At 50.6% G+C, this 12,656-nt stretch overlaps 1 protein-coding gene across 3 annotated transcripts; it reads right to left on the bottom strand.

Moving 5' to 3' along the window:
- Window positions 1–553: 553 nt before the first annotated feature.
- LOC136475742 (uncharacterized) lies at window positions 554–10,864 on the bottom strand. Of its 3 annotated transcripts, none has more exons than XM_066473329.1 (16): window positions 10,480–10,864; window positions 10,096–10,257; window positions 9,787–9,969; window positions 9,643–9,700; window positions 9,445–9,495; window positions 9,283–9,365; window positions 3,741–3,828; window positions 3,481–3,525; window positions 3,337–3,411; window positions 3,160–3,228; window positions 2,559–2,674; window positions 1,923–2,035; window positions 1,613–1,692; window positions 1,323–1,479; window positions 1,148–1,214; window positions 554–1,032 (listed from the first exon to the last, which is right to left on the bottom strand). In XM_066473329.1, exons 1-16 carry the CDS (start codon window positions 10,797–10,799, stop codon window positions 900–902), a joined length of 1,800 nt encoding a protein of 599 aa, XP_066329426.1. In that variant the 5' UTR covers window positions 10,800–10,864; the 3' UTR covers window positions 554–899. The 3 variants fall into 3 exon arrangements, 2 of the variants coding, with proteins under 2 accessions (XP_066329426.1, XP_066329427.1); XM_066473330.1 differs by having other exon boundaries at window positions 555–1,032; window positions 1,323–1,443; XR_010763278.1 differs by having other exon boundaries at window positions 963–1,032; window positions 1,323–1,394.
- Window positions 10,865–12,656: the final 1,792 nt, after the last annotated feature.

Here is a 12,656-nt window from a genome sequence, read left to right as displayed (position 1 = left end):
ATCTCTATGCTCACTGACGGATGTGGCCTGCCCGCTTCAAAGGTACTTTTTTTATAAAGTAGATTATTTTTGAGAGGGTAGTACTAGAAAATAGCAACTCGAGCAGTCCACTGGCCATGATTCCGGCATACGCATGGGCTTAATCAACTAAGGGGGTGTTTGGTTTCACGAATTAAATTTTAGTTCATGTCACATCGAACGTTCGGATACTAATTAGAAAGACTAAACATGAGTTAATTATAAAACTAATTACACAGATGGAGACTAATTTACGAGACGAATTTATTAAGCCTAATTAACCCATCATTAGCATATATTTACTGTAGCATCACATTGTCAAATCATGGACTAATTAGGCTTAAAAAATTCGTCTCGCAAATTAGTCGTAATCTGTGTAATTAGTTATTTTTAGTCTATATTTAATACTTCATGCATATGTCCAAATATTCGATGGGACATGGACTAAAATTCGGTCTAAAAAACCAAACAGGCCCTAATTATGATTATGACAATAGCTCAGCTTGTTCATTTGTCTTAGGATGGCCCATGTCCAATGAGCCGTGACTGGTTGTTTCATCACAAAATAAGCCCATAGGCCGTGGTCCAAAGAGGTGGCTCCACATTTTACCACAATTCTAATTTCACGCCGGATACGGACCAAAATGTTTCACGAGTCTTCACATGATCAGTCTCGCTGAGAGTTTGGATCCAGCGCCCGGTCCCACTATGGATTGCGACAATAACTCTCCAAAAAAAGGAACTTGCGCAACCAAAACTCAGTTTCGATGAATGAATGTCACTAAAATTGCACCATAACAAATGAATGATGTGTTTGTTGCAGGCTTTTCTTTTTTCTCCTCCTGATGAAAAATGCCATCTCCGTTTCCAGCGAGCTACATCTATTTTGCCTTCATCAGGTCCTCCAAAACAATGGAGGCGGCGTTGCGTCCTGGCGCACCCATCACCCCACCACCTGGGTGTGCGCCGCTCCCGCAGAGGTACAGCCCCTTCACAGGAGTTCTGTAATCTGACCTGCATGCTCCAAAGTGCAAACAGGTTAGTCATGATCCCAAAGCCACGGATTCTGACACTGAAGCTTCAAAGATTGACAAGGAGAAAAAGGATCAATGCAATAGACAACTATTACCATCCCTTGGCAGGCCTCATGAGGAAAAGAGAATCTAAGCCCATTGCACCGTGGAAAATGTTTCCCCCTGTGAAATGTGAATCATGTTTTATTAGCGCCAAGTCTTCTATTGATACAGTAAATTAAAACAGAAAGGATCAAGTATAGATGACATGCAGAAGAAGGCTGTGTATACCTGTTAGACCAAACTCTCTTTCAAGATCAGGTGGAGTCAGCATATCATAGCCTACCACCGATGAGCTAAAGCCTGGTGCATATTCATCAATTAAAGAAAAGCATCGCTCAACAAAGGCTTTCTGAAAATTAGTTCCCATCAAAATGGTTACTGATGCCTGATGGTAAATCCAGCAAATATCCACAGATGGTGTTAGCAGCAATGGCTAACAATATTTGTGAGCCATCCGCATGTGCAAACGTGAACACAGAATGTATAGCGAGATAAAAGTGTGAGTAAGATCAACATACTCTGACATTAGAATCCTGCCAACTGCCTTCTGAAAGTTTGTAGGGTGTGTACTGAACAAAAAGATTAATAACATGCTGACCTATCGAAAGGATAAAGCAAAAGATGGAAAAGATGTCAGAGTAGGAACGAAATTGCCTTGGACACAAAGAGTAGTGGTAAGATCGTATGACAGTTTAACGACGCATGCCCCCATATAATTTCTTGCTCTATTGGGATTTTGGGATAGTGAGATATGTCTTGGTAGATAGTTTGCACTATATATTTTGCCTAATGCCACTGCAATGATGAGGGAACAAGAAACATGCATACCTGGTGGAGAGATGGTCTTATCCAAGACAGAAGGAATTGTCATTTCTATAACAGGTCTTTTGGATGAGATGCCGCCTGCTGCTTCCCTATATGCAAGGTCAATTTCCTCCATGCTGGAAGAAAGCAGAATTTCCATATTAGAAGACATTAAGTGTGGAATAACTCAGTCAAGGTGATACTATTTCTCTTCTCAAATAAATAGTTTTCACACAATCACATGAGAGGCCAGATCATCTGGCTTTCCTTATGAGAAAAGAATGAGGAATGAATATCTAACTATAGGCTGGCCTCATATAACATGAGTGCGGTTACATCAATTTATACATATAGGTAACAAAATTTGTAAATAAAGTCAGGATAACTAGTGCAGGGCACTGTTTCAGAACAGCACAACTTATTATCGAGTAATAACATTCTTGAGTTAAGAGATCATTTCCCTTGTCCTACTCATGTTGATAAGCACAGGCTGTGCAATACATTAAAAAAAGTTGGCTCTGGGGGAAGATGTGCAATACATTAACAAAAAGGATAAATGTGATAATAAATAGTATCTGACACCTTATTTGTTTATCCAGTAACCGCAAATAAAGATCATAGACAACTGAATATGAAAAATATGTCAGTTTAGTTATATACCTTTCGGACCCAATGTGTATGGTGCCCATGTGCTCTGGACCACCTTCAGGGTTGCTGTCTTTGCAGCACTGGAACTGTGGCAGCCTGTCGACAGCCACATTAATCTTTGTTGTTGCCTGCCCCCCAAAAAATCATATTATATCATTAACGATTATCGATCAGAGTTATAATATTTTAGTTGTTAGAGTCACTGTTGATTATCGGAATGTTCAAACTATTCATCTTAAGAGTAATTCTATAAAATATGAATATCTACTTTACCAATATAGAATTTTGAAAAAACATCTTGGAGACGGTAACAATCAACATCATGTAGTGAAGAATGAAAGAAGCAGAAGAAACAAATAATATTCGCAACATCATAATCAACAACATGCTGACAGGCATGTTGACTTTCTCTAAGTTTCAAGTTTTATAATGCTTTCCCATTCCATTTTAAAAAATGTTTTCCCATTCACAGATGCCACAGACAGGCATGTTGGTGTAAATAGTTATGACGGTGCTTTTCAACTCAGTGACTATTTGTTAGGTGCAATTTCTTTGGTTGAAAAGAAAACACCATTATTATAGTACTGAAATATGCTTGTACACAAATTCTTACAGAGCTGTAATCTGCTGCCTTAATTGCACAGAGGAAGTCCTCCGGAAGAACACTAGAAGGAACTAGATCCTGCAAGAGAAACCACATATCAGTATAAAAAAAATATTTGCTTAGTTATGCTAGCAAAACTAGAGCTGTAAATCTTTGCAATATTACATATTTCTGAGTTTTCCTTACCACAAATGTTTTGTATGGAGTGGCATTTGAGAGAACAACTGGCGAGTGCACCACTGTTCCATCAGCCAAAGCTACCTACAAATCCCAATCTTTCAATAGGTTGAAAGGAATGAAATGCACTTACAGGTTAATCAAAGTACTTACCCCTTTTACCATTCCACTAGTTTTGTTAACCATTACTTGGAAAACCTAAACAAGAACAAAGGATCAAATCAAGCAAGATGCCTAATATGGAATGTAAACCACAACTATGAAAAATTGCCACTACATAAAACAAATGATCTTTTTCCTTTGAGAACTACATTTAACAATTTTGAAAAATTGATCTTTTTTTTTCTGTTTCAATTTGGAAAAATTACTCTGCCAAAGAGCAGCCCTACATGCTATAAGAATTGTAAAGGCACCTCGGCATTTGTTACAATCTGCACTCCTGCTTCAAGAGCTGCTTTGCTTATAGCCGATGACACTGAACCCATACCACCTTCGACATACCTGTAGCAAGTGTATTATTTTCTTTACTTAAACAAGAAGTTTTCTGAAAACTGAAACAAAGATGAACTGACGAAAGAACTAATAATGAACCCAACATACTAACAAGCAGATTTGACTACATTGTATGAGGCCATTTTCTATAACACTAATCCTTGAAAACTTGTTTTCCCAGCCAGTGGATATACACACCAGTTGTCATGTACGGGCGTACGTACAGCCGTACGCGACGCGCCCGCGATGTACGCCGTCGTGCCGAACGCGCGGCACGCGCAGGAGATGGCCACGAGGAGGCCCAGGACTCGGTCACCTCACGTGGCTAAGAAGGAAAGTAGAAATAGCTTTCTATTTTAAGTACCTTAATTATAGGAGTCTTAGTTGGTTGGTTGAGGCCGTGACCTTATATATATTGTAACCGCACGTTGGTTTTGGGGGAGATAAAGAAGACACAATTACCCTAATCTCTCTCTCTCTCTCGCTCTCAAGCCCGAGCCGTCGTGAGGGGCATAACCTCCGCGATCGGAAGACAACGGCACGAGGCTACGAACTCCGTAGTCGAGGGCCGCCTACCCTAGATCACCAGGCCCTTGACAACCTGGTATCAGCTTCCCGACGATCCTCGGCCGCCGCCTCCAGCCAAGCCTCCACCGCCGCCAACGCCCACCACAGCCCCACCTCCCCATCGTCCCCCGCCTCTGCCGCTTCGGTCAACATGTCGGAGCCCCAACAGCCCACTCTCGCCGACCTCCTGAAGGCCATGGAGACGCTCACGTCGGATGTGACCGCAATGAAGGCCGACATGGCGGCCCTGAAGGACAGGTCCGCGTCGTCGTCCGGCAGCGGCGGCGACCGACGTGCGGAGGGACCGCGCGAGCAGGAGTTCCACCCGAAGCACAAGAAGTGGGATTTCCCCCACTTCGACGGCACGTCCGATCCGATGCTCTTCCTCAACAAGTGTGACGCCTACTTCCGTCAACACCGAACCATGGCGGAGGAGCGCGTGCTCATGGCGTCCTATCATCTGGACGACGCCGCGCAGCTGTGGTTCATCCAGCTGCAGGACGACGACGGCACGCCGAATTGGGGGCGCTTCAAGGATCTCTTGAATCTGAGGTTCGGACCCCCCCTCCGCTCCGCTCCGATGTTCGAGCTCTCCGAATGCCGGCGCACCGGGACCGTGGAGGAATACTCCAACCGGTTCCAGGCGCTCCTACCACGCGCAGGCCGGCTCGACGAGGATCAACGCATCCAGCTCTACACCGGCGGCCTCCTTCCGCCGCTCAGCCACGCCGTCCGCATTCATCACCCGGAGACTCTCGCCGCCGCCATGAGTTTGGCACGCCAAGTGGAGTTGATGGAGAGCGAGCGGCCGGCGCCACACCCACCAATGGGGGCTCCGCGCGGACCGCCCCCACCCGCGCCCCGGGCGGCTCTACCAGCGCCGCCGCCTCTACTGGCGCTCCCGGCCCCTCCGGCGGCTGCACAGCAGGGCCGCGCCGAGGGTGGCCAACGCCGCCTCACTCCAGACGAGATGGCGGAACGGCGCCGCCAAGGTTTGTGCTTCAATTGTAATGAGAAGTACTCACGTGGTCATAACAGGTTCTGCCGCCGCATCTTCTTCCTTGACGGCGTGGAGATCGACGACCCCGACGGCGACGCTGCTGCCGCGGCAGATGACGGGGCGCTGGAGGCTCCCGTTTTCTCCCTTCATGCCGTGGCGGGCGTGACCGTGGGTGCCCCCATCCTGCTTCGGGCCACTCTGGGCACCACGACGCTTATCGCCCTGGTGGACACGGGGTCCACGCACAACTTCATCGGCGAGGCGGCCGCGCACCGCACCGGGCTCCCCATCCTTCCCCGTCCATGGCTCACTGCCACAGTCGCCAATGGCGAGAAGGTGGCCTGCCCCAGCGTTCTTCGGCAGGCGGCTATCTCCATCGAGGGCATGACGTTCGACGTCGACTTATACGTCATGCCCCTTGCCGGCTACGACATGGTGCTGGGCACCCAGTGGATGGCCGCCCTGGGACGGATCGCATGGGATGTCGCCACCCACACCTTGTCCTTCGAGCATGCGGGGCGCTCCATCTGCTGGACCGGCGTGGCCTCCACCGCAACGCCGCCGGTCCACGCCGCGACCACGGACGGCTCGCTCCTGGAGCACCTCCTGGACTCCTTTGGTGATGTGTTCGCGGAGCCCTCGGGGTTGCCTCCGCCGCGCAGCCGCGACCACCCCATTATCCTCAAGCCCGGCGCGGCTCCGGTGGCGGTCCGGCCCTATCGCTACCCGGCGGCCCACAAGGACGAGCTCGAGCGCCAGTGCAACTCCATGATCGCGCAAGGCATTGTCCGCCGCAGCAACTCCGCTTTCTCATCGCCGGCCCTCCTTGTCAAGAAAGCGGATGGCGCGTGGCGATTTTGCATCGACTATCGCGCGTTGAACGCTCTCACCGTTAAAGATGCATTCCCGATCCCCGTGGTGGAGGAGTTGCTCGATGAGCTCAAGGGAGCGCGCTTCTTCACCAAACTCGACCTCCGTTCCGGCTACCACCAAGTTCGCATGAGACCGGAGGATGTCCACAAGACGGCGTTCCGCACGCATGACGGCTTATATGAGTTCTTGGTGATGCCGTTCGGCTTGTGCAACGCGCCGGCAACATTCCAGTCGTTGATGAACGACGTGTTGCGCCCCTTCCTTCGCCGGTTTGTGCTCGTTTTCTTCGATGATATTCTTCTTTACAGCAGCTCCTGGGCGGATCACCTCCGACACCTCCGCGCCGTGCTGTCCGAGCTTCGCCACCACCGCCTCTTCGTCAAGCGCTCCAAGTGCGCGTTCGGAGTCGCGTCGGTCTCCTACCTCGGCCACATCATCTCCGAGCAGGGCGTGGCCATGGATCCGGCCAAGGTGCAGGCCGTCCTTGACTGGCCGCTGCCCCGGTCGGCGCGCGCGGTCCTCGGCTTCCTCGGCCTGGCGGGCTACTATCGCCGCTTCGTCCTCAACTACGGCGCCATCGCCGCCCCCCTGACAGCGCTGCTCAAGAAAGATGGCTTCTCATGGTCGGAGGAGGCGGCTGCGGCATTCATGGCCCTCAAAGCCGTCGTGACTTCGGCGCCGGTGCTCGCGTTGCCGGACTTCACCCACACATTCATCGTCGAGTGCGACGCGTCGACGCATGGGTTTGGCGCCGTGCTGCTCCAAGACAAGCATCCCCTGGCATACTTCAGCAAGCCCATTGCACCCCGACACCGCTCCCTCGCCGCATACGAGCAGGAGTTGATTGGCCTGGTGCACGCCGTCCGCCACTGGAGACCGTACCTTTGGGGCCGGCGATTCATAGTGAAGACAGATCACTACAGCCTCAAGTACTTGCTCGATCAGAGGCTGGCCACGATACCGCAACACCACTGGGTGGGCAAGCTTCTCGGTTTTGACTTCGTGGTTGAGTACAAGCCGGGTGCCCAGAACACCGTCGCCGACGCCCTCTCCCGCCGGGACACCGACTGCGACGTTGAGGCCGGCGCGGTCCTCGCTCTATCCGCCCCGCGGTTTGACTTCTTCGACCGGCTCCACCACGCCCAGCAGACCGAACCAGCGCTCGTGGCGCTCCGCGACGAGGTCACGGCCGGCACGAGGGCCGAACCGTGGGCGGTGCGCGATGGCCTCCTCACTTATGGCGGGCGCATCTACATCGGCTCGGATTCGCCGTTGGTGCAGGAGCTCCTCGCTGCCGTGCACGAGGACGGTCACGAGGGCGTCCAACGCACTCTCCATCGGCTGCGTCGGGATTTCCACTTCCCCGGCATGCGGACCATCGTCCAGGATTTCGTCCGCGCGTGCGCCACATGCCAACGCAACAAGGCGGAGCACCTCCATCCTGCCGGGCTGCTGCTTCCTCTTCCGGTGCCCTCGGTGGTGTGGAGTGACATTGGCCTCGACTTCGTAGAAGCTCTCCCCAAGGTGAAAGGCAAGTCGGTCATCCTAACGGTGGTGGACCGTTTCAGCAAGTACGCCCACTTCATTCCGCTTGCGCACCCATACTCCGCGGAGTCCGTGGCCCAGGCGTTCTTCGCCGAGATCATTCGTCTTCATGGCATGCCGCAATCCATGGTGTCGGATAGGGATCCGGTGTTCACCTCGAAGTTCTGGCAAGAGATGATGCGGCTCATGGGGGCCAAGCTACACATGACGACGGCTTTCCACCCCCAGTCCGATGGCCAGACAGAAGCCGCTAACCGGGTCATCACCATGTATTTGCGCTGTTTTACAGGGGATCGTCCAAGGCAATGGCTCCGGTGGCTCCCATGGGCGGAGTTTGTCTACAATACGGCCTACCAGTCCTCCTTGCGCGACACGTCGTTTCGCGTCGTGTATGGCCGCGACCCCCCGAGCTTCCGGTCCTATGAACCCGGGGAGACGCGTGTCGCGGCTATCGCCAAGACAATGGCGGAACGTGACGAGTTCCTGTAGGACGTGCGCTACCGCCTGGAGCAGGCGCAAACGACCCAGAAGCGCCACTACGACCAGCTGCACCGCGCCGTCTCCTACAAGCTAGGCGACTGGGTTCTACTTCGTCTTCGTCACCGTCCAGTCGCCTCGCTAGACGCCGCTGCCACCGGGAAGCTGAAGCCGCACTACTTCGGGCCGTACCGCGTCCTGGAAGTGATCAACGACGTCGCTGTTCGGCTGGAGCTACCTCCTCGCGCCCGACTCCATAATGTGTTCCACGTCGGCCTCCTCAAGCCGTGGGTCGGTGCCCCGCCGTCTGCACCACCGCCCCTGCCGATCGTCCACAACGGCGCCACGGTGTCGGAGCCCGAACGCGTCGTCAAGGCTCGGCTTGCGCGCGGCGTGCGCCAGGTCTTGGTGCGCTGGAAGAACGAGCCTGTTGCGTCGGCCACTTGGGAGGATTTGGACTCCTTCACCTTGCGTTTTCCCGACTTCCAGCTCGAGGACGAGCTGATTCTCGAGGGGGAGAGAGATGTCATGTACGGGCGTACGTACAGCCGTACGCGACGCGCCCGCGATGTACGCCGTCGTGCCGAACGCGCGGCACGCGCAGGAGATGGCCACGAGGAGGCCCAGGGCTCGGTCACCTCACGTGGCTAAGAAGGAAAGTAGAAATAGCTTTCTATTTTAAGTACCTTAATTATAGGAGTCTTAGTTGGTTGGTTGAGGCCGTGACCTTATATATATTGTAACCGCACGTTGGTTTTGGGGGAGATAAAGAAGACACAATTACCCTAATCTCTCTCTCTCTCGCTCTCAAGCCCGAGCCGCCGTGAGGGGCATAACCTCCGCGATCGGAAGACAACGGCACGAGGCTACGAACTCCGTAGTCGAGGGCCGCCTACCCTAGATCACCAGGCCCTTGACACCAGTTGAGGAAACATTTGGGATTCCCTACTGAAAATAACAAAAATAAGAAGCATCTTAGAGAGTCAAAGTTAGAAGCATACGCCCAAACACCACGTTGACCACCAGTCTCCCCCATGACATGGTGTAGGAGAACATATCCAGAACCTGGAGTGTGAACACCAGCCTATAAAAGAGATATCCAGCAGTCAAATGCCAATATACTAGGCAAAATATTTTGCTTAGTTCATTCAAAGCACCCTTACCATAGCTCCTATCACGGCGTCAGTTGCAAGAGTCGCCTTCAAAATCTCGCTCTGCAGTAGAAAGAAGTCAATGAGAAGCCTTTTCGTTCACAGATCAAAGAAGATTAGGTGCAGACTGTCAATTGAAATAAAGCAACCACACAATTGCTTCATATGATCAATGTGAGCAGAAGCGTTTAAGATGGGACTAATGCTGACCTCAAACCAGGTGTTCAAGATTTTCGATGCCGGAGAAAGGAGGAGGTCTAAGAATTCCCTGCCGACAACAATTTGATTTTTAGAAAGGGTTGCATAAATGGTGCCGATCAAATCATTGACAAGGGGTCAGTACTTAGTACTCACACCATGTTCGCCTGCCCCTGCTGCATCACATGCCGAAAAAGGTGGCCCCAGAATGCTGACTTCTCGACCCTATGCTTCATCCTGTCAACCATTGAGAAGTGGACCTCCTGCCTCAGCTCGGGTGGAGCCGAGTCTATGACAAAGTCCATGAGCTTGCAGAACTGCTCCAGCTTCTCCTCGTATCTGCATTCACATACAGATCCTACCAAGATCATCATTGTAATAAAGAGATACAATGTACATAGATACCACATGAATCAGGAACTTAACCATTTATTTAATCTAAGATCATTCCAAGATAAAATGCACCTTGGGTATGCCTCTGCATCCTTCCTAGAGAACTTGCTGATCTCTGAGAAGTTTAGCTCTGCATCCGGACCAAGAAGCAGGTATCTGCCGTCAAGGCATGGCGTGAACGACGAAGGGCTCCGCGGCAGCAGTTTCAGCCCGTGCCTCTCCAGCTCCAGGTCGCTTATAGTATATATGCAAGCACCCGCAACAACAGCAGTAGTGTCATCAACTCATCATCACCAGATACAAATCAAAACATCAGTATGCAGTTCAGAGTTGTGTACAGAGGAGAATAACCGACATTGATAGAAAGCATCTAAGTGCAAGGCTGCGGCGCATGAATGTAACAGGAACCGACGTGTGGTAATCGCAAAGGACGTATCCTTTGGGGAGGTTACTCACCGGAGGATGGCGGGGCGGAGGAGGCTGAGGAGGTAGCTGCAGCGGGAGAAGCGGAATCCGGGGACAAGGTCCGACTCCGAGACCGCCGCGCCGCCCAGGATGCCCCGGCGCTCAAGCACGGCGACGGAGCGGCCCGCGCGGGCGAGGTAGGCGGCCGCGACGAGGCCGTTGTGGCCGCCGCCGATCACCACCGCGTCCCACCGCTTGCCCTTGGGAAGCTGCTGCGACGGCCGGGACGGGTCCGACGCCGCGGAGTCCGTGGAGAAGCGGCGGCGACGAGCGGCTCCGGCGAGCAGGAGGCGCCTCGCCGCCGGTGACATGGTGGGTTCTGCTTGGGTTCTTCACCTGGAAGCCCGTGCCCAGTGCGCAGTGGGCGATGGGCGGAATCTTTCTGCTGGTGAATGGTGACTTGTGTGTGCGCTGTGCCGCTGTAGATTCCGCGAGCGCTGCGGAGAAGACGGAGTTAAAAAATACGTTTTAGTATATGTAATAAAATGTTGGCGTTCATCGACCAACGCTTATGTATTTGATGCATTAGGATGTTGGAGATAGTACTAAGGTCATTTGTCACTTCGATTGTTTGTAGTTGAAGGCTAAGGAAGTTATTGTTCTGCAGCGCTTGATTACAATACTGCCATTGTTTAGAAGGAACGCCACTCTGGCCTGCTCACGGGAGAGCTTCTGTTCCTATGTAATCGTTTCATTTCATTGCTTCGGTTTGTTTTGTTCTTGTAAACTAACAGCTTGCTCGTTTGGTCGTGTTGGACTTATAAACCATGGCTGAAAGTACTGTTAGCTGATTTGGTGTTAGAAAAAAATACTGTTCGTTGATTGAAAACAAGCCAAACAAGCTCAAACGAATAGGGCGTAAAACTTGGAGGGCTTCGCCCCTTCCAACCCCCCCCCCCCCCCCCCCCCCGAAGCTTAACCAAAAAAAATACTGCCCCGTTCGGCTTGCTGAATTTTGGCTGAAACTAGCTGAAACACACCGTTCTGGCTGAATTGTTGTGAAAGAAAAAAAGCCGAACAAGCCGGTTGAATTGTTGTTTAGACATGTCTGAAGTAGACCGTGCTATTTTTGTTCTCTGGGCATGGCCACTGCATTTCTGAAAGTTCCTCCTTGTTGAAAAATGCCTGCAGGACTGGCTCGTCTAAGAAGCATGAGCTCAAATCTAAGCAGAAATTGGAAAAGAAGCTCAGCTTTTACACAAGTAGGTGTGAACTTGTGTTAAGTTGACAATTTTTTTCCTGATATGATCCTTATTCATAGATTCCATCATGATGTTTATGTCATCTGTCTTTCACTGCCTGTTTAACTAGATGTATGTATAAGCCAGACATATGTAGGTAGGATGGTGTTGAGGGTTAAAAGTTTGATTGAATGGAAGAACCAACTGAAGTGCTGACCTTAGGATACAGGCATTGGCTTTTGCCATAACAACTTCCTGCTGTTGGTGAACATATTTTTGAGGAAGGGCAGTAGCCCTTCCAAGTCTCTATAGAAGAATGGAAGTTGCACCAAATAGTTAGCACAGCAGAAATTTTCAGCAAAGTTAGTACTTGGGGGGGGGGGGGGGGGGGGGGGGGGGGCTGCATTGTTCAACTCAAGTGGTTTGGTATTTAGGGGTTAGTTTGTGGTTGCAAATGCCCCCTTGCTAGTTTCTACACTGTACGCAGTGAAGGAGTATTTTCATTCTTTGATTTGCATAGTGTAATGGAGAAGATCTTAGCTTCATATACTGTATTGCGCATACTTTATGAAATTTCACTTCTAAGTTTTAGCAGGACCCTTTTCAAGTTGGGTCTTTCATGTTTCATGCATTCCATTTGCATTTCCTTACCTTCCTTTTTATTTTGCATAACAACATGGCTTATTTCATTTACCATAATTTGTGCTCTAACTCCTGAAAGTGTTGTTTTGTTATTCCAGAAGTAAAAGATGCAGTTACTTCCTTAAACGCTAAGAAGACTATCAGTAAGGTACTTCAAATTCCTCTCCTTCATTAGCATATATAATTGATTTTTCCCCGAATTTCCATTTCTGTTAAACTCTGAAGTTTCGATTTCATTTGAGTAATTAAAGACTGTTTAAGCATTAGTTTTCTGCCAATGTAAAGTAAATCTTAGAGTAAATTCCACGAGCGGTTCTTAAACTTGTACGGTGGTGTAATCTGGGT

Source organism: Miscanthus floridulus, chromosome 8 (genome assembly GCF_019320115.1).
Source record: "Miscanthus floridulus cultivar M001 chromosome 8, ASM1932011v1, whole genome shotgun sequence".
NCBI lineage: Eukaryota > Viridiplantae > Streptophyta > Magnoliopsida > Poales > Poaceae > Miscanthus > Miscanthus floridulus.
Note: the sequence above shows the minus strand (reverse complement) of the source record. Positions and strands in the feature narration are given on the sequence as shown.